Here is a 20,877-nt window from a genome sequence, read left to right as displayed (position 1 = left end):
CGTATGTGCTTGCAGTTGTTTATTTTTGACGTTCATTCTTTCGATCTTGCACAATCCAGTCCCATTCATAATCTAAGGAGAACTTCTCTCTAATGAACAAGTTTAAGAATAAATTCCGCAGATAGAGATAGTCAGGCTCTTGATAAAACTTCAAGCTACGTGCATAGTTGAGGTACGTTGCAAACTCAACTGGAAAACCTTTGCATAGAGAAACAATTTTGATATTTTTCTTCTTGTGATAGATATTATTGTAGTGATCTTCTTTGGTGTTTCCTGTAAGTCCTTGCCATGGCAATGCGCCTTTCAAAAAGTAAAGCAAGACATAGCCAAGGGATTCTAGATCGTCTCGTCTTGACTGTTCATAACCCTTATGATTATTCAAGCTTGCATAACGAGCTGTTCCTGTCAGGTGCTTGTCTTTTCTGAGTGGAATGTGTCCCTTCTCAGAGTAGTACATTTTTGATAAACCAAAATCGATGAGATAAACGGTATTCTCCGAGTTTAGATGACTACTTGTAGATGATGACTGATACGATGTTCCATTGAGTAACTGTAGCATATTCGAGCCCTTTCTACCCATCAAAAAGTTGTCTGGTTTGATGTCACGATGTACAAAGTTTCTCCTGTGAGTGAATTCGATCCTTTGAAGCATTTGATCTGCCAACATTAAAACTGTTTTTAAGGAGAATTTGCGATTGCATTTCTTGAATAAGCTCTCCAAGCTTTGTCCAAGAAGTTCCATTACCATAATATTGAATGAACCCTCAGTTCCATACCAGATCACGCGAGGTATTCCCACAGCGGGTTGGTTTTGCTGAGTGTTGCTATTGTTATTTGTACTATTCGGATTTGGAGGTGCATTGAAAAGGTATGATAGAACCTTTGCTTCAAAAATTAGTTGTTGCTTTCCACCATTATTTTGTCCGCTTTGTGGTGTCGGTATTGTCTCTAGCTTGACTGCATAAAAATCTTGTGATTGGTCGGTATTTTGAGCAAGAAAGACTTCACCAAAAGCTCCATTTCCAATCTTATTCATAAGTCTATATTTCGAACCAACTAACAATCCGACAGGATAATTGCTGTTTGATGTCGATGGTTGATTTTGGGATACAGTAGCGATGTGATTTTGAGGTGGTGGCATTTGAGGAGGTGTTGAGGTTGTAACAATATATTGACTAGTTTGGGGTTGAGCATAGGATGTATAATGTTGTGCTTGATGCCCTCCACTATAAATTGCTGGTGAATAACTTCGTGCGTTCATATTTTGAATATAATTTTGGGACATTGGATTTTGCCGTTGCATATACTGCTGACCATGATCATCTGTGACAATGATTGGGCAATTCAACGAAGATCCAGGTATCATTTGTGTACTGTTTGTTCTCGAAAGTGAGGCTGTTTTTGAATTATTATGTGTGGATGGATAGCCTGTCATGTTTCCATATTGTTGATAATAATTGGAAGTAGTAGTACCATATGTGTTATAGTTTGGTTGCATTACGTTTCCTCCCTGAGGACTACCAGATGATGTTGGTATTTGATTGCTCAAGCTACTTGTTGGACGTGGTTGATAGTGTTGACTTGTTGTTGGATGCAATTGAGAGCTCGAACCAGTGGTGGTCGTTGGCAAGTATTGTTCGTAGCCATATTGTAATCCGCCGTCCCGTTGGGCCTTCGATGTTGTCAACAATTGAACTGGTTGTTGCTCTCCTCTAACAGGCAATATTTGTGGTTCTAGATATGAGCCCGAGCCTTCGGGAACCTGTTGAATAAATTGTGGTTGACGAATGTATGCAATCGATGGATCATTTACAATAGTGTTTGCAATTGTTCCTGGACTGCGGCTATTATATCCCATTGCTGATGTGCCGGCTGTTGATGTCAAATTTGAACGATGAGCAGAGGAGTAGAGTTGTTGAAAATTAGAAGTGGGTGTTGTTGTTCCTTGTACCCTTGCACGACTATTACTCATTGATGCTACGTTGCTTGGATTATTCGAGGTTGGATTGTAATTTACAGAAGGAAGAGAGAAGGAACTGGTCGATTGTGGGAAAATCATGGATGATGATGGAAGGACAGCGCTGTTGCTGGTTGTGGCAGGGTTTGAAAAGTTGGAGGTGGTGTTGGAGTAGGGAAGAGAATTAACATTGAGAGCGGTGCTTGGGCTGTATGGATAAAAACTCTGTTGCTGCGGCTGCTGACCGTACGAAGAATGAAGAGTGCCCTGTGTGTTCATTGTTTGAATGTTGGAAATGTTGTGGTTGAATGTGGCAACCAACGTGAATTTGATTTTTGTCGTTTGTGGTTGAAGGTGTTCCAGGATTGATGACGAAAAGATCGAAGAAATAAACAAGGTAGATCGTTTGTCAAATTTGTGTTTTGAATGATGTTTTCCACATAATATTAGTGATGGTATTATTCGATCCATGGTGATTCACAGCCACAGAATTATCGTCAGTAGAACAACAATAAATATAGATTCTACTTACATGATCGTGTCCATAGAAGACTGTTTCCTGAGGGTCTCTCAAAGTACCTGTTGTTGTTCCTCTGAGAGCACTACTCGTCGGTGTTGCCGATACGGTTGTATTTGGTGGGGTTGTCTTCAGGGGAGTTGGAACTCCAAGATGAGAATGTATGGGAGTAGTGAGTGATGATGTTTTACCCATCTCATCCTTTGCTGGTGTGGAGTAGGATGGTTGTGTTCTAGTATTATTATAATTGTTGCTCATCTGTTCTTCTAATCAGCATAAACTTGACTGTTATTCTTGGTAATGATTAAACGATCCGTAATATTAATTAAATAAGTACTCTTGTTGATGATGGTGATGATGGAGAGAATAATAATCACTACTTGAATCTCTCCTCTTGTCGTGATGATGCGGAAAAAGAGTCGGTGAAGAATAATAAGTACTACAATGATGGTGAAACTTTCTCTACTTTTCCGTGATGATGATTCAATTGTGGTAAAACGTAGCTATTGTTATTATTATTCCCAACAACAACAAGAAGGACAAGCAGCAAGATGGAATGGTGGTGGGTGTGGTGGATGAAAAGGGAAATGAAAAGAGGGAGCGCTGTAATGAACTTGAAATTTTTAAGTGCTACCAAGAACATCAACAAAAGCCTTTCTCTCTTTCTGCTGATGTTTCTTCTTCTTCTTCGCGTGAGGTGTGGCGCTGTTATTGGTGGATTCAATCTCTCAGTGCAGGTAAGTAAAGCACGAAGAGAAGCGGAAAAGGACAGATGGCTCGGAGTGGAAGGCCTTCGAATATGCAAACAAAGAATATTATTGTTGTCGTTGGGAGGAGAGAGAAGGTCTTCAAAGGAATCTCTCTCTAGCTGGTTGTTGTACCAAACAATTCCAAATTTATTGCTGAAGAAGAAAATGAATCTTTTTGAGGAAGTATTGCGTGATGCGGAAGAATGTGGTCACCTGAATTCAACAATAACAACAATATATTTACTCTTCTTGGTTTTGATTTGGAATGAATCCATACGCCTTTGTTGGAGCACAATAGGTGCTACATCATGAAAAAATCTTTGTGTTTCCATCTACAAATTGCTTCTAATTGGAATGTTGAATCTTGAAAAGACATTATGATAAGGTTCTTAAAAAAGGAGAGTTAAGGCAAAAATTCAAACAATTAGACCGATTGACTTGATGCTTCAATCCAAAGCTTAAAAAATGGTCAAACAACAAATTGTGATGATTGTCGGAGATTATGGTAGGTCTTTATGAATGTAAATAGTGATCACATGATGATGATGATTGCTTCTTTTTAATATAATGATAATGATTATTGAATGGAACAGTGGAGGATTATGAAGCAATGGTTCCTTTCCAAGGTAAATAACAGAGTGTGATGATGAATTTAATAACCATCCTCTTCATCATCTGTACTTTGGGGTTTAAATCAAATCTTATGATGATCAATGATTGAACCAATGAACCAACCAATGAATGAATGAATACTATTGCTCTCATGCGATCATGACACTTTTACATCGGAATTACATATTATTTTCTTTCGGAATATAACGAAACAGCTTTGGAAATGATCGGGCATCAAGTCTCTGTCATTTCACCAGGAAAGAAGAAGGGTCAAAAGGTTGTTACTGCCGTTCATGATTTTCTTCCAGGAGAGCAAACCTACACTGAGTTGAAAGGACATAATTTTCAAATTACTGCTGACTTTGATGAAGTCTTGAATCATTTGGATCAGTATGGAGCTCTTGTTCTTCCAGGTCAGTATGGATTGAGTTTAAATGATGAAAATAACAGTGTTGATGTATTCGAAATCTCTGCAATTTACTTTTATTATAATTGTTGATTTACTATTATTATTATTTGTGTTAAATCCATGTATTGAATGTTACATCAGGTGGTAGAGCTCCAGAACATTTAAGATTGAACGACCATGTGTTGAAGATTGTTCAACATTTCGTGGATTCCAACAAGCCAATTGCTTCCATTTGGTAAGTTTGATTATTATCATTTCACAACGATCGTGTGTCTGGAAACCCATCACATGGTGTATACAATGCTTACTACTATAGTCATGGACCTTTGATTTTAACTGCCATCCCAGGAGCCATCAAAGGCAAGAAGATTGCTGCTTACTTTGCTTGTAAGCATGACATTATCAATGCTGGAGCTGAATGGGTGGACTGTAAGGCCGATGGAGCAGTTGTTTCAGGCAATATTGTCACTGGAGTTGCATGGCCTGGTCACCCAGAATGGTTGAGAGCTTTTGTTCAATTACTGGGAACCAAGATTGAATTGTAATTGGTTCACAACTTCCACTCAAACACCAAATACCATCTCAATGAAAGTGTTGCTGAAAACATGTCAAACAACAACAAAAACTCTTCCTCATGGTTGACCAACAACAATAAACGACATCATTTTGTCCGAATTGATGAATTATTCAATCGATATGAACCTCCTCAAATTCCAACTCTCTTTCGGCCCTTTCAATATCCTCAACAACAACAACAGAATTCCGGAAGATTGAATGATGATCCCAATGATGTGCACAATTCACAGAGCTTTTTCAGAGTTGAACTCTTTCACTCGTCAACGATAAATTTCAAAAATCGAAATGGTTTCAATCTCATTATCAATGCATTTCACAGAAAGAATGGAATCGTGAACGACATGTTCCATACACAAGTTGCCTATTTGAGAATATTTGTATCAATCGAAGAGGAGAATGGATTCTTTACACCCATTCCAAGCATGCTCATGCCATGAATCATTCGCGTTGGGTACACACGAGTGTCTATCCTCAATTCTACAAGTCGTCCTCATTGAGAATTCGTGTGGAAAGACCTCCCACGCAAATTCTCGACCATCAAGGAAACGTATTGAAAGGTACGAGTAGTCGATTGAGTAGTAGTAATTTGAGTAGTAGTAGTTCGAGTAATAGTTCGAGTAGTACGAGTAGTATTACCACCGCCACCACTCGAGACTAAAATGGAGAAAAAGGTCATTCCTCAATGATGATTCTTTCAGAACGATTCAAGTGGATTTCAGATCCCACGTTGGTGTTTTATCGACATTTGATGGACAATTTAGGACATGCTTTATTAGATAATTATTTACCTTTATTTAATTTGATGATGATTTTTGAGTATGTCCATCGAGAACATCACCTTCTTTATTTGGATAATGTTGAAGAACGAGAACGATCCACACAGAAGGTGGATCCAATGTCCTCAATCTTCTCCAATAAGGTGCCTCTTCAAAAATGTGAGAATGAATTTGGAACTTTTATTGGAAAAGCACCTTGTCAAGTGTCATCTTCTAATGTCGAATAGGATCCAACCAACACTACTGGAAACCAAATCGATACTTGTTTTTCAACCGTTCTGACTGGGCATACTGGATCGTTTTTTAAACACATGGAAAGAAGAGTTCATATTTTACCTGCCTTTCGAAATTATTTACTCAACAAACTTCAAATTCCATATTCCAAGTTTATGAAACGTCAAAAACTCTTGTCATTGCCATTCAAAACAAACCTTTTTACACTTGAAGAATGTCATTATTAATGTGGATCAAATTGTAAATTATTTAACACAAATGAAAGAACGACTATTGGAACAAGTGAATGAAGTCAATGGTCATGTTTTTGAGAATATTGAGATTGTGAATTTAAAATTAGAATCCATTTCTGTTGCTCAACAGATAGAATTTTTCACAACGTTAAATGTTTATGTGACCACACAAGGATCAGCATCGTTCATGTCACTCTTCATGATCAATCCAAATGCACTCATGATTTATGTGCCATCTTGTTTGAAAGAAACATTCATGTGTTCGGATATTCATTTACAAGTTCATGAAACCTTTTCGAATATTCGAATTATTTCTCTCATGGATCATCTCCATTTGATTCAATGTGTCACTGAAAATTCACACCAAGCGCAAGGATTTCCTGTTAAACCTATCGATGTCATCTCTCCTGAATTCAAAGGAGATTGTCATGAAAGAGTTAATCCTGAAGGTTTGAAGGACCTTATTGTAAAGTCTCTTCGAAGAGAATTATAGTTTGACAACTATGTGAAATTTTTTTAGATGTTTTCATTCGAACCTATGAAATGGTCATGAGAGGATCATGCTGACATTCAGATCGATGGACCTTCTTCTCATAGCGAATGATTTAAATTCTTTTCCATTTATGGTGTCTCTTTCAACTCTTCAAAAGGAATTCGAATGGACCAAAAAAGAATTCATGATCGATCCTGATCACAACCATGCAAATCATCGAGTTCAGTTTTCAAGTAAGAGGTTTTTTTTTTCAAATTCATTCACTTTGTGGATAACAACGAAATTGAGAAACAAATTTCTGTAAATAATTCACACAAAGGAAATACCACGAGACAGGAAAACCTCCTAATGATCGCTGATTCTCAACATGAACCTTACTGTATTCAATTTCACATGAAATGGTTGGTCCCAACGACAATAAGAGTCTCCTCTCTCTTCATCGGAAGAATTATTGATTCCAAATTCAAATTTCCTTAAATAGAAATCTTCTGAAAGAATCATTCACCCGGTTTCGCACATGTTCATTCATGCTAAATCGACAAGATAATGGACTGCTTAAGGAGTGTATGTTCTTTCTTGTCGAACTTGAAAATTCAGTAATGATCTTATTTTTTACAATTAGTATTTAAAAAGACCAACCATTTAAGATTTCCTTCACATTTCTTTCCTTTTTTAGAACATGAACAAGATCAGTATTTTCCATTCACTTTGTTGCTTTATACAGATTCATACACAATCCTCAAACATGAAGCATTCCGTTTGGGTTCATTTTCCATTCAGAGATGTCACTTGCCAACCTATAAATTTTGTGCCATCTTCGAAAGAAATCGTCACCAACAAAAAAATTCAAAAACAACAAGATGAAGACAACACTTGTCTTACTCTTCGCTCTCCTCCTAGCAGCTGCAGTTCTTGTAAGAGGTTCTGATTCCTATCAACAACCAGATACTTACAAACCACCTGTTGACACTTATCAGCCACCTGTCGACACTTACAAACCACCTGTTGACACCTATAAGCGTGTCTGTAAGAAGAAATGTGTTCTCCACAAGTATGTCCAAGGAAAATGTATCAAACACAAGACTGTTGGTAGAAAGAAGATTTGTGACAAGTATGCCATTGTAGGAAAAGGTCGTTGTCTCAAATTCAAGAGACATTCCACTTGTGACAAGTACAGCAAAAAAGTCACTAAATGTGTCAAACACAAGTGCAAGAAATACTGTGCCAAGCATGAAACTAAGAAAGTCTGTGATAGCTATGGATCAAAGAAAGTCTGTAAGAAACATGCCACTCATACTTATTGTGTCAAACATAAGAATGAGAAGAAGTGTTGTCAATATGGAACTAAAAAGATTTGTAAGAAATTCAAAAAGATTCCAATTAAGAAGTGTACTCAAAAGAAGGTCTGTGATAAGTATACTTCGGACAAGTATGTCGATTCCTATGCTCCAAGAAAGTGCAGAGTCATTCGTAAATGCCGTGTTTGTGGATACAAGAAGAAGTGTGTCAAACATCAAACGAGAAAATTCTGTAAAAAGTACAAGACTGAAAGAAAGTGTGTCAAATATACCAAAAGAAAATTCTGTGCTCGTTTCAAGAAGGTTTCATTCTGCAAGAAGCATAAGCAAGTCAAGACTTGTTGTCAATTCAAGACCAAGAGATATTGTGTCAAGAAAAAGACATTCCCTTCCAAATGCATTCACTTCAAGCATACCAAGAAGTGTGTAAAGAGATCAAAGGGAAAGAGAGTCTGCAAGAAACACAAGTGGACAAATGGAAAGAAGATTTGTGTCAAACATGAACAAAAGAAAGAATGCGCCAAGAAGAAGAAGTTTTGCAAGAAGGTCAAGATTGATACTTATGAAAAGAAAGTTGATTCTTATGCAAAGAAGGTGGATACCTATGCATAAGTGATTGAGTTTTGAGCATTACATTGAATTTTGAAGATCCAATTTTGTAATTTGGATGGAAGGGTTTTTTGAACATGTCTCCAACCCTTACTATTTTTCACAAACAAATTTTGTGACTTTGTTGCATTGATGATTTTGTACAAATTTTGAAAAGAAGTTCGTGAGATATTAAATTTTGTACAAATTTTCGAATGTTTTGTTGTTTTTGTTTAACAAATAAGTTAAATTTTTAGGTGTTCATTCATTTGGTTATGAAATAGCACTTTGAATTTTCTCCAGAATGTTTTCAAGTCGATTGGTGAGAGAAAATATTCGGAAGTAAACTTTTGGAAACTTTTGTTGCAAATAAGTGAGGATATTGAGTTCTGTTGTGAGGATTGGATACAATCGATTTGCAAGTTTCATTCGATCTGCCAAAGAAAGTGACACTCGTTGTAAAATTGTTTCTGCTTGTCTCAAGTGCACCAAACAAGCCGCACGAATGTTTAACATGTCTCCATTATTAAACAAAATTGTTTCCTTACTATTTGTAGTTTGAAATGAGGTTCACATGTTACTACTTCATGAACAAAGAATGTACACTTACGTAAATTCTCTCAAATTGTCAGCAAATCTGTCACAATATAAAGTCAATAATTTTTCCAAGGTGGCCCGTACTGATGTTGGCTCATCATTCGATGTAGTGCTTGTCGTGGAATCTCTGGAAAGGAGAGAAAAAATAGAAGGTTCATTTGGAGTGGATCCTTCTCTCAATTTTTCCAATTCATATTCTGTCAAAGTTTCAAAATTCCACTTTTTTAAGTTTTCATTGAGACCTCCAGCTACGGCTTCATCGAAATTTTTGAAAATTGTCTCAAGTCTTGCCACAGTTGGATTGCCAATCGATGGCTCGTCATACGGTAAATTTTCAAGCATAAATGTCAATAACTCGATTAAAACTGAATAAATAGTAAATTTTCTTAGGGTTTGGGAGTAAGAGAGAGTGATTGGGTCCATCTTTACATTAGACGCATAACGCTCTTCCTCTTTCATCACCAATACATTAAGCATTAAAAATAGTTCAATATTCTCTACAGTAATATTCTTCAAAGTGGTAATGAGTAAAATTTCAATTGGAATTTTACCAATGTTATAAATATAGAGGCCTGCCGTCATTCTTAGAACGTTCAGATCGAATTGAAATTCAGGAGCATCTCTCAACACACATGACGTCTTGTTAATGATCATTGGTTTTGGAATGTTATTTTCAAGTCCATAAACTATGTCACTACGTTGCAGAAAATTTCGCATATTGTCATACGACATTGCAGTGGCGACTCTAAATTTGCAAAAAGAAGTTACTTGGGGATCGGAGACAGAAAAAATAGAGTAGTCACTTCCTTCCTTGGATTCCAATGATACTGAATAATTAATATAACGTCTAGATTTGAAATTTGGAGAGTCATTGTCGAGCATTTCATCTGACTTGAGTAAGAAGTATTTAGAAAGACCTAGATTTGCTATGCTCAATGAATACAGCGCTGAAAGGAGAAGTCTTCCAATTCGGAATGAATAAAAAACTCTGTCCGTCTGAATCAGAAAATCATTTTGAGGACCGTGCCTTGATGCTATAGAGCTCACCAACTCTTCAGGATAGCTCGAATCATAGAATAATCGCAAAATATCCCTTAATACGCTACCTCTATAGCTGATTTCAAATGAGCGACGAATGGATGTTTCAGCTTGTTGTTGATAGCCATTGCATGAGCAAACAACTGCATGTAGAGTATAGAGTAAGGAGAGAATTTCCGACTTTTTCGAATATTGAATACTATCGTTGCTATGTTTCGAAAACTCGGGATGTTGGAAAAAGCAATTTGGATTTCGGAAAATGTCATTCATGGTCACTTTTAAATCTTCTCCAAAAATTGTTTGCTCAATTAACTCTTGAGAAAATAACCTAACGCCATAAGTAACATATCTATGAAAGTATTCAAAAGTGTTAATTTTCATGTATGAAGTGTTGAGAAGATCTTGTAAAAACAATGACTGAATAGAACTGCTTGTATCACTCGAATGTGTACCGTCCTTATTACTGCTGCTGTCACTGTGTGATGAGTGAGTTAAATTTGACTTGGGACTGTTTAGTACAGTCCTATTCAACGTGATCACAGAAGAAGATGGGTCAGGTAATGACTGTTGTGGTGGGTTTAACGAACTAACGACACTAGTGTGGGCAGAAGCAATTGAAGTAGATTGAGGAGGAATGGAGCTAGGAAGATTATATGGATGATATCTATAATTATGCAATGAAGAAGCGGAATGAGAGTTAGGAGGAGAGAGCGAAGGTAATTGTTGTGTGATTGTTAAATCATTGCTTTCAGAAGAAAATGTGGGCTGATAAATGTTATCGGATATTGCATTGTACTTGCTGGCGATGGTACTTGTAGGAAGAGCATCTTGCTGCAATGAATAATTTGAATTGCCTGTAGGAAACATTTCATAGCTGTTGAGATGTTGTGGTTCAGCATAATAATTTTGTGACACGGTTGATGTCAAATTTTGATCATAAAGAGTGTTTGGATAGACAGTAGGGTCTGTTGTCATGATGTTAGGGATTGTGCTAGACTGAGGAATCAGTGGTGTTGATAAGACATGTTGTGTTGGACATCCCGTTGGTTGTTGATATGAGTGCTGAGGTTGAATAATTGGTGTTGGGTTTACCACGTCTTGCGTTGTTGTTTCTTTCTTCTTCTTTTTTTTTGTTGTGGTTGTCACAGTTTCATTTGAATGTTGTTGAGTAAGGTTTGGAGGAGGAAAATTTGTGGATTGTGCTCCACTTGCATCAAACAGACTACTGCTCACATTATTAATATCAGGATTGTATGAATAATGTGTGAAAGTATTTTGCTGAACTTTTGGTGATTCTACACGAAATGAGACAACATGAAAATCCTTTGGCTTTTTTTGTGATTGTTTGTGGGGTTTAACACCCTCTTGCATCATCTTTTGAAGATATTCCTTTTTCGGTTCATAGTAAACGCAATTGAGTCCTCTTTTGGTGCATTCAATACATCTCGGAAGCTGAGGCAATAAACATACAAAGTTCATTAATACAGGTATTGCAGAGAAGTGTTCAACATGCCAATAATAATCATTGAAACACAAATATATCAAAGATCTTTGAAAAACTTACAGTCCTATCACATTTCTTGTGTTTCTTTCTACATGCCTCACCTATTGTGAGAAAAATTCGTTCCAATCACACACAATCAAAACATCAAATATCAAAATGCGAATTAAATTAAATTACGAAATTAAATTTTAACAAACAATCCGTTCCGACCATTCATGATTGGTACTACATTGCAAAACAATATACATACATGCGATCGGATGATACTTCTGAGAGGGATCAGATTGTTGTTGCTGATGAACTTCGTCGTGAGAGGATGTTGATGGAGGAGAAGTGGCTGACGTGTTGGTTTGCTGTTGTTGTTCTTCCTGTTTCATAGTTTCATTCATGATGTTTCTAACACGATCATCCACAATTTCTTGTTGTTGTTGATGAGGTTGGTCTGTCATGATGCTCCTGACAAGGATGATGCTTCTGATGATGATGATAATTTCTTCTTCTTTATGAATTACAACACAGGAGGCCTCATCAATTTGAATGCTTTTCTTGCACCCAATAGTGTTTGATGAGATTCCAAGCCTTTCCGAGAAACCACCACCACGTTTACAAAGAATTTGGAATGAGATGGTGACCTGATGAATGAATAGAATCTTGTGCGTTTTTTTTGGATCGCGATCACTCAAGTATTTGAGAACTCAAATTTGCTGATCTTAGGATTATCATATATAAAATCTGAAACCATTATTCATACTTTCAATTCTCTCAATAATTAAACCCTGTTGACGAGAAAGAAATAGAAAATTGATAAAAGGTAATCTCTCGAGTGCAATAATAATTTATTTAAATAGCTTTACTGTAATTCGAGTTTAATTGCTTTTCGTTTACAAATTGTTCGAATCGACTCGATTTGTTCTTGCGTCCAAATGGAAGTGAATTGCTTAAGGACAATCTTATCAAGAGTCATGGCACCTGTGAGTAAATCCTTAATGGAATCACTTGAAATGACCTGAGCATTTCCACTCAAGTTGAGGATCTTCAAATGCTTATTATTTCGCAATCGTTGGAAGATCTCACAAAAAACATTCTCGTCCATGTATTTGGCACAATTTGAGAAATCCAAACATTTAAAGTTACCTCCTTCAAATTGTTCCATAAATTCTTCTTTTTGTTCGCGAGTTTCAAAGAAGGATTGTGCATCATCAAAGTAAGCACTGAATTGAATGTCGGTACTGTCAGACGCAGATTGACATAATTTCATCACTTCAATGAGAGATTCCAAACTATCTTCTTCCTCAGAATCACCATCGTCACCAGAGCTATAAGTGGCAACAGGAGGGTGAGTATTGTAATGAAGCGTCGTTGAAAAGACTGGCTGAATGGGACTTGGTGAATAAAGTCTTCTTGGACTTCCTGTATTTGATCGAGCACGTCCTTTTGGACTATTTGGTTCTGTGACATTGGAGAGGAGTGGATTTCTTGGGCTACTATTAGGAGTTGTGACACTTGAAATTCGTCGTGGACTTGATTCCGTTTCTTGTTGAGGTGGTGAATGACGATTGACGCCTGCAAATGATCCTTTTCGAGATGGTGAACGTTTTGGAGGGAATATCACGTCATTCACTGCATTCTCAAAGTTTTTTTCGTATCTGGAACTCTTTGGTGTTCTTGCGGAGAGAGGAATTGCCTCTCCGCCAGAAGTGTTCTCTTGTAACAAGTTTCCTTCACTTTCCACTTTCTTAGAAAGTGCACTAAAGAATACATTCGTGATTGGAATTTGGAGAGTGTTTGTGGATGGTTTGTTTGTCATGGCCTTGTCCATAAAGGAATTCGAGATTTTGAATGAATTGTTCATGGCAGCTCGCTCTTCAGTTCCAGGACTTAATGAGAAGGAAGATGTTGGATATGGACTCGTACATCCTTCAATTTGATCGATTTGTTGAATCTTTTGCATCCATTGGTTAGATTCAGAATTGGGAGCAAGTGAAATTCTGCCTTGCTTTTCTAAATCATCAATGACAAAACGTAGCATTGAAAATACATTTTTCATCGATCCCTTTTCAATTTCTTCATGTGTGCAAGTGGTGTTGGCAGAGGTAGGAATTAATTTGTGGACAGCATTGTTGAAGTTTGTAATATTTCCACTCTTCTCAAACTTGTTTGGGCGTTTCTTGAATTTACACGTATTGTCTCCATAATATTTGTTCATCAATAGACATAACATGGTTCCATCCTCAATTAAATCCAACAATTTCACATCTCTTGATGGAAGTTCTAACATGTGTGTCAGTGTTTCCTTAAAGTATTTTTCTTCTTCAGCGCCTGATACTTTAGTCTTTGATGTGGCATGCTCAAATGCTTTGGAACGACTCGATCTGATGCTTTCAATATTCTTTTTTCTGTCTGTTATGGAACCATCATTGGCTGCTTCGACACTTGTCATGGCAATAATGGGAAGATTGGATAATTTGAAGCTATTGGTTCTTCTTGCTGAAAGACCACCTCCTCGTGCAGAGATTGGTGATTCAGCATAATGGCTTGCATGTTGTTGAAGAGACTTCAAATACTTGCTTCTCTTTTTTGGATCTGAGCACCTGACAGAAAGCTCGAACAGTAATGCTAAATTGCTAACAATTAAACTTCTTTCTTTGATATTCTTTTTGTCATTGGATGCATCTTCTAGCGAGTCATATTCGAACACAGATTGAATTCCAACATCCTTACAGAATTTAGAGTAAAGTCCAATATTTCCAATGGCGTCTTGATTGTTTTTGATTTCTTCTTTTAACTTTTTACATGGTTCAATTTCTGGGAATAATGTGTTGGCATATTTACACAAAATGACACCATCCATTAAATTTTGATATAGCGATAAATCTTGTTGGAAATCATCCTTCACTAATTGCACCAACCATTTGGAGAGAGCTTTCTCAGCAAAATCTAATTCTTGAGAATAAAATTGTTCAGAATTTTCACCTGACAATTTGTTGCCTGTTCTGAGAAGTGAAAAAATTGATTTTCCTCTCATTCTGTCATAGTCTTCTTTTGCATAGGTGAATCCGACTTCTGTCATCATTTCCATGAATTTTATGGCAGCATCATGCTCATCCTTCTTTGGTGTACTTGGTGGAATAATTTCTTCCTTCTGTTGTTCTTTGGGCTTCTTGAGCAGAGACAATTTTTTCTCCAAAATGTTCAGTTTGGTTGAGAGAGAAGTGATCTTTGTTTCATAGGATTGATATCTTTGAGAAATTTCAGAGTTGAGACGCTGTTCAAAGTGTTGAATTGCAGAAATAGTTGCTTTGGCGTGCACACTCTTTTCTTGCTCCTTTTCGAGAGTGACTTTCTTTAGAAGTTCCTCATGGTCATGCAATTTCTTCTCCAAAGATCCACATTTTTCACAAACGAAGGGTTTGTTTTCTAGAGTGCTAATTTCCACTTTGAGTTGTGCAACATCTTGTTTCAAATCATCGCGTTCTTTTTTGAGATTGTTGATCGTTAAGAGGTTTTGATGGTTTAGTTCTTCCAGTTTTTCCAGTCTAACTTCTGCCAGATTTTTACCCTCTTGTACTCCCTGAAGTTGTGAAATATAGTTGGCAACAGTTGTTTGCTTTTCCTCTTCTAGGTGTTGAATCGTATCGTCTCTTTCTTTCAAGCGTTTCTTTAGCTCATCAATGTTTCTGGAAGAATTTGATTCGGCAACGTGTAAAGATTCATTCAACTGGTCATTGTTTTCACGCAAGGTAGCAAGTTCTTTCGATGCCTTTCCAAGCTCTTGTTTGCTGCTTACAAGCTCTTGCATTAGGTTTTTAGACTTTTCAACCTCCTTGTTGTTTTTCTCTCTTTCTGCATTGAGGAGTTCTGCGTTTTCTCTTCCTTTCTTCTCCATTTCTTGATGTAATGCGTTCTTCTCTTGATTGGCTATGGAAAGAGCGTTTTCCAAGTTCTTAATCTTGCTATGAAGAGTGGTGATGTGGTTATTAAGGTCGCTGATTTGCTTGCTGCTCTCTTCCAAATCCTTTTTCAATGTAGATTCATTCTCTAAAAGTTTCTTGTGTTGTTCGTTTAAATTGTCATGTTGTTGCTTGAGTGTACTCTGTTTATCCATTGCTTTTTTGATCTTCTTGTTACTTTTCTCAAGCTCTTGTTTCGTAGATGCAACCGCTTTTTCAGCTTCTTGCAACTGTTGTGACAATACTTTTTGAGACTCTAGAGTCTTATCAATTTCACCTAAAAGAGCATTAAAGGATGAAACTTCTTTTGCATTCGTTTGGAGATTAAAGTTCAATTTTCGACCAATATCTGTTAACAAGCCACGCATGGAGAAAATATCTTCATTCTTCGACTTTAGAGTCTGAGTCAACTCTGAAATTTCTTGGCTCTTTGCATTCATCTGTGTTTCAAGTTGAGTTATTTGGGTTTCTTTTTGCTTTAGGTTATTCTCGATGATGCTCTTGAACTGTTCATGCTCTAAAGTTTTCTCGTGATGGTTCTCTTTCATAGCTGTCAACTCTTGTGTTAACTTGGAATAATCTTGTAGTTGACTTTTGCGTTGTTCTTGCAGCTCTTCCACTTCAGACTTGCGTTTTTCAAGTTCTTCTTGGAGCATTTTCGTTTTCATATTTTGTGACTCTAATTCTTGGTGCTTCGATTTTAGTTCCACAGATGATGTATTAAGCTGTTCCTTGAGATCATCCTTTTCTTGTTGCAATTTTTGCTCCAAATCTTTAAATTCTTGTTTAACTAGTTGAAGTTCATGATTGTGAGACTCTTTTTCTTTCTCCATCTGTTCTATAATCTTTTGTAGCTGAGCAGTATTGCTGTTTAAAAGTTGAGAGTACTTGCTCTTCTCCTCTTCATACAATTTTTGTAAATTGTCGTATTCTAAGGTTGTTTCAGAGACTTGTTTTTCGAGAGCTTGCAATGATTGTTGAAGTTCTTTGATCTTTTTATCCTGATTGTGCAGCTGAATTTCTTTTTCAGATCTTTCTTTCTTCAAAGTGTCATTCTTTTGTAACAAATCATTTAGATTCTTGTCCATATCTGTTTTTTGTTTGTTAAATTGCTCTGTTAAGTTAGAAATTTCATTTTCGAGCTCTATTTTTTGTTTTTGTAGCATTTCACAGTGAGCACTTTTTTCTGCTTCCATTTGTTTTGAAGCTGTATCCAATTTGTTTTGTGCCTCTTTGAGATCCAACTCCAATTTTCGAACTCTTTCAGAAGTCTCATAAAGTTTCGTATCCTTCGAATTGACTTCCTTTTTGAGAGTTTCAATCTCCTTCCTAGAATTGGCAAGCTTTTCTTGGAGTATCAGTAGCTCGGAATTTTGTTTCTCAAACGCTTTCTCTTTTTCGTTGATTGTCTTGGATAGTTCATTCTTTTCATTTTTGAGCTGTTCCAACTCTTTTTCTAAACGAATAACTTGTTGTTGATTGTGTTCATAATCTTTGGTTATGGATGTCAACTCGACTGTGGTGGTCATAACCTTTTCTTGTAATTCTTTGTGATGATTTTCTTGGTATTTGAATAGCTCCTCTCTTTCGTGTAATTTGTGTTTCAGTTCGCTGATCTCATAAGCGAAACTGTCCTTCTCTTTGGATAGCTCATGTATTTGCTTTTCTGCGCTATTCTTGTGCTCTTCGAACTCCGCTAGAGAATTCTGATGCTGAGTAATTAATCTCTCGTTCTCTCTTCGTAAAGTAGCAAGGGATTCTTTCACATTTTGTAGATCATGAGACAACGTTTCAACTTGTTGCTCTAATTGAGTTTTTGAGTTTTCGAGCGAGCGTTGTTGCTCAATTGCTTGATTGAGAGCTGATTCTTTGTTGTACAAATTATTCTTCAGAATTTCAATTTCTTTTTTCTGCTGCTCAACTTGTGTCAATATTTCTTGTTTTTTTGTCTTGAATGTCGACGTTTCAGTTTCGTGTTTCTCAGTTAAATCGCTATTTGTCTTTTCCAAGTTAGAGATGGCTTGTATTTTCGTGTCTAACATTGACTTTAACTCTTGAACCTGAATATTCAAATTTTCAATATCTTTGAGAGCGTTTTGGTGAGTCGATGTCAGTTTTTCATGCTCTTCTTGTACTTGTTTCAACATCTGTTGAGCATTTTCCATTTCTTTGGAGTTTTCAACTAGTTTCTTCTCCATTTCAATTTTAATTTGTTCCAGAGCGTGCGTGCTCGTTGTGGACTTCAAGAGCTCATCTTTCAAATTCTTGAGGTCTTCTTCTTTCTTTTCTAACTGATGTTTTAGATTTTCATTTTCCAATTTTTGGTTTTCAACAGAGGCAGAAAGTTTTTTCTCTTTTTGAGTAAAATTGTTATTCTGCTTCTCCAACTCTGTGATTGATTGTTGCTTCTTGGTTATTAGTTCCTCTTTTTCACGAATAACATTGTTCAATTGTTCTAAATCCTTTTGTGACTGAATATTGGTCTGGGTCAGAGTTAGAAGTTCTCTATTTAACTGTTCAATAGCGTTTTCCTGCTTTTCTCGCTCTTTGAGCAATGTTTTCATATTTTTCTCTTTTTCTTCGATTTCATTTTGTACCGACACCAGTTTAGACTCATTTTCTTTAAGGAGAATTTCCTTCTCTTTGAGGTTCTGTTTTAATATTTCTTTTTCAGATTTTAGAGAACTAATCTCGTGATCTTTCTTAGAGAGCTTCTTATTCAACTTTTCCAATTGTCTGTTCTTCTCTTGAATTTCTGACAGATTTTGGCTTATCTCAGTTTTTCTCTCTTCTAATGTTTTGGTCGTTTGTTCTTTTTGTGAACACAAATTTTCAAGAGATTTTCTCGTTTCTTGTAATTGGCTAACAAGTGCACGATTTTCAATTTCGAGATTCACAATTTTGTCCTTCAACTCTTGAACTTTTTCTAAGTGTGCTCTCTCTATAGAAAGATTCTTTTCCAAACCTTGGTGAAGTTTTTCATTCAATTTTTCTACTTCTGCTTGCAGTTCTTTTTTCTGTTTGTTATACTCTTCTATCATTCGGTTTTGATCCAAAGTCAACTCTTCGTTTTTCTTTTCGGAGAGTTCTAGTTTCATTCTAGAATTTTCGTACTTGTGAGTGAAATCTCTTAGCTCAGTCTCCAAGGTTTGAACTCTATTTTGAAGGTCGTGAAGTTTGCCATCCTTCTCATTATTTTCTGTCTTTCGTTTGTCCATTTCATATTGGAGTTTTTCATTTTGAAACTTGATTTCATTGTTGAGCTTGGCGATTGTAAGATCTTTTTCCTCACATTTTGATGCAAGATCCTTTGACGACTTGCTGTAATTTTCCAACTCTTGTTGCAACCAGCTCAACTTTTTGTTTGTCTCTTCCAACTCTACAGTCTTTTGCTTAAAATCAGATGTTAATTGCAACACTTTCTCTTCCAGTGACCTGCATTGAATGTTCTGACCTTTTATAATCTCCTCTTTTTCAGTAATTTGTTGGCTTAACCTATTCAGCTCAAGAGCGTGCTCTTCTTGATGGGTTAATTTTGATTGTGAATGACTGTTTTTGAGTTCTTCCAAATCTTTGATAACTTTTTGGTTCTGTAAAAACAGTTGTTGAACAGATTCTAATTTGGAAGTTATTAATGAAATTTCCTTGTCCTTTTCTTGCTTTGTTTCCTTCAACTGGGACTCGAGATTACGAATATTTTCAGAAGCAGCTTGAAGAGATGTATTTGAGTCATCTCTTTCCTTCTTGAATACATTGCATTGTTCCTGCAAATCTTTCAGGCGATTTTCTGTATTACTTAACGATTTCTGCAAATGTTCATTGTCGAAGCTTATTTTTTGTTGAGACTGTTGAAGAGAATAGATTTTAGATTGATACATATTTTCCAAATCTGACAATTGCTTTCGATGAGATTCAATCAGCTCTTTGTTTTGCTCATGAAACTTGGAAGATTCCAAACTACTTTTTTCAATTCGATCAAATACTCTATTTCTTTCGTCTGCGAGCTGTTGTTGTAAATTGTTGATTTCTATTTGTTTGGTTGAAAGCGATTCTTTAAGAATATCAATTTCTTTTTCTTTAAACGTGAGTTGATTATTCAACGTCTCTGCCTTCAATTCTTTCTGTTCTAATTGGCTCTCTAATTTAACAATTAGAGAGTTATTGTTCATGAGAGCTTTTGCACTTTCATGTGTATATTGTGTGAAAGTATCTTTCAATACAGTCACCATTTTTGAATAGTCATTCTTGAGTTTGTTGTAGTCAACTCTGAGAGCAACAAGCAGGTGATAAATTTTTACAGCAAAGTTAATCAATAAAAATTGTAAAGATTCTCCATAATTATGTTTTGTCGTAATCATATGTTCAATGAGAGATTCCAATTCTCCCACTGCATTTGCTTGATGTTCCATTGCAATTCTCATTGAGGCTCTATATTTTCTCATGGATTCAGAATTCGGTTCCGAATTTGAACGCGTTGCTTGCTCATCATCTCCTCTAAAAATAGTACTTGTCGTGATGCTCTCTATACTATCATGTTCATCATCGATCAATCCCCGATCAGCACTGGGTCGCTTGTTCTCTTCAACAAAACTCAAGTCGTCCATTCTATTATTATTATTACTACTCGAAAAACTTCCTGGTGATGATGCTATGGAGCCTTCCTTCCGAGTATTCGAGCTTTTCAACATCATACTATTCCTTCCAGGTGGAGTTGAAAGCGAGGCATTTCTCACCTCAACACTGTCCACATTTTTTACGGTTGTTGTGGTTACGAGATTTCCCGCCAACTCTGAGGACTGCGAAGTGGCTGCATCGAAATTCATAATTTCTCTCCGAACGGCCAATAATTGTTCGGGGGTGATGGTATTGGAGTCGTTATTGAATAAACTGTTGTGAAGGACCTTGTGGTAGATGGATGCTGGCGAGAAATGGGGGTTGTTCAGCGTTGGTGTTGTTGGCGTGGGGTGGTTGCTGTCACTTGTCGGTTGTGCCTGTTCGGATGTTGTGTCACTTGTTTTGTGTTTTTTGTATAATATATACACAATGAAACAGAGTACGATACAGACAGAGATCAAGAATGTCAGAAGCACAAGCGGACTGCTTCCTCCTACCACTACAACTTCATCATCAAACTCAGAGATATCGAAAATAGAACGTTCCCAGTGGGTGCTACTGTTTGACATTTTTTGAATTGTTTTTTCGTCTTGCATGACGACCGCTCTTTTTGAAACCCGTGCTTCTTCGTTTGGATTGACAAGCGATATATTTGTTCAAATTAGCGATGGTGCAGGAATGACCATTCACAAAGTAAAGAGCATAAAGTTCTTTAAAGAATGAACACTTGTC

At 36.6% G+C, this 20,877-nt stretch overlaps 7 protein-coding genes across 7 annotated transcripts; 4 read left to right on the top strand and 3 right to left on the bottom strand.

Moving 5' to 3' along the window:
- Nucleotides 1-19: 19 nt before the first annotated feature.
- On the bottom strand, nt 20-2,732 carry FDP41_008360 (uncharacterized protein; the record flags this gene model as incomplete). Its single annotated transcript, XM_044712205.1, has 2 exons — nt 20-2,224; nt 2,490-2,732. 2 exons carry the CDS (start codon nt 2,730-2,732, stop codon nt 20-22), a joined length of 2,448 nt encoding a protein of 815 aa, XP_044557866.1.
- A 956-nt stretch (nt 2,733-3,688) lies between these two features.
- FDP41_008359 (uncharacterized protein) lies at nt 3,689-4,789 on the top strand (the record flags this gene model as incomplete). Its single annotated transcript, XM_044712203.1, has 5 exons — nt 3,689-3,728; nt 3,817-3,849; nt 4,051-4,248; nt 4,386-4,479; nt 4,561-4,789. The coding sequence occupies 5 exons, from the start codon at nt 3,689-3,691 to the stop codon at nt 4,787-4,789; spliced, it is 594 nt and encodes a 197-aa protein (XP_044557865.1).
- Nucleotides 4,790-4,849: 60 nt separating this feature from the next.
- On the top strand, nt 4,850-5,478 carry FDP41_008358 (uncharacterized protein; the record flags this gene model as incomplete). The annotated part of the gene is made up of 2 exons (XM_044712202.1): nt 4,850-5,035; nt 5,140-5,478. 2 exons carry the CDS (start codon nt 4,850-4,852, stop codon nt 5,476-5,478), a joined length of 525 nt encoding a protein of 174 aa, XP_044557864.1.
- Nucleotides 5,479-6,088: 610 nt separating this feature from the next.
- FDP41_008357 (uncharacterized protein) lies at nt 6,089-6,556 on the top strand (the record flags this gene model as incomplete). The annotated part of the gene is made up of 1 exon (XM_044712201.1): nt 6,089-6,556. One exon carries the CDS (start codon nt 6,089-6,091, stop codon nt 6,554-6,556), a length of 468 nt encoding a protein of 155 aa, XP_044557863.1.
- An 860-nt stretch (nt 6,557-7,416) lies between these two features.
- Nucleotides 7,417-8,466, top strand: FDP41_008356 (uncharacterized protein; the record flags this gene model as incomplete). The annotated part of the gene is made up of 1 exon (XM_044712200.1): nt 7,417-8,466. One exon carries the CDS (start codon nt 7,417-7,419, stop codon nt 8,464-8,466), a length of 1,050 nt encoding a protein of 349 aa, XP_044557862.1.
- A 249-nt stretch (nt 8,467-8,715) lies between these two features.
- FDP41_008355 (uncharacterized protein) lies at nt 8,716-12,030 on the bottom strand (the record flags this gene model as incomplete). The annotated part of the gene is made up of 4 exons (XM_044712199.1): nt 8,716-8,989; nt 9,053-11,529; nt 11,642-11,682; nt 11,832-12,030. 4 exons carry the CDS (start codon nt 12,028-12,030, stop codon nt 8,716-8,718), a joined length of 2,991 nt encoding a protein of 996 aa, XP_044557861.1.
- Nucleotides 12,031-12,431: 401 nt separating this feature from the next.
- On the bottom strand, nt 12,432-20,714 carry FDP41_008354 (uncharacterized protein; the record flags this gene model as incomplete). Its single annotated transcript, XM_044712198.1, has 1 exon — nt 12,432-20,714. One exon carries the CDS (start codon nt 20,712-20,714, stop codon nt 12,432-12,434), a length of 8,283 nt encoding a protein of 2,760 aa, XP_044557860.1.
- Nucleotides 20,715-20,877: the final 163 nt, after the last annotated feature.

This window comes from Naegleria fowleri (genome assembly GCF_008403515.1).
Source record: "Naegleria fowleri strain ATCC 30894 chromosome Unknown tig61, whole genome shotgun sequence".
NCBI classification, from domain to species: Eukaryota; Heterolobosea; class Eutetramitea; order Acrasida; family Naegleriidae; genus Naegleria; species Naegleria fowleri.
This window is presented reverse-complemented; position numbering and strand designations above follow the sequence as displayed.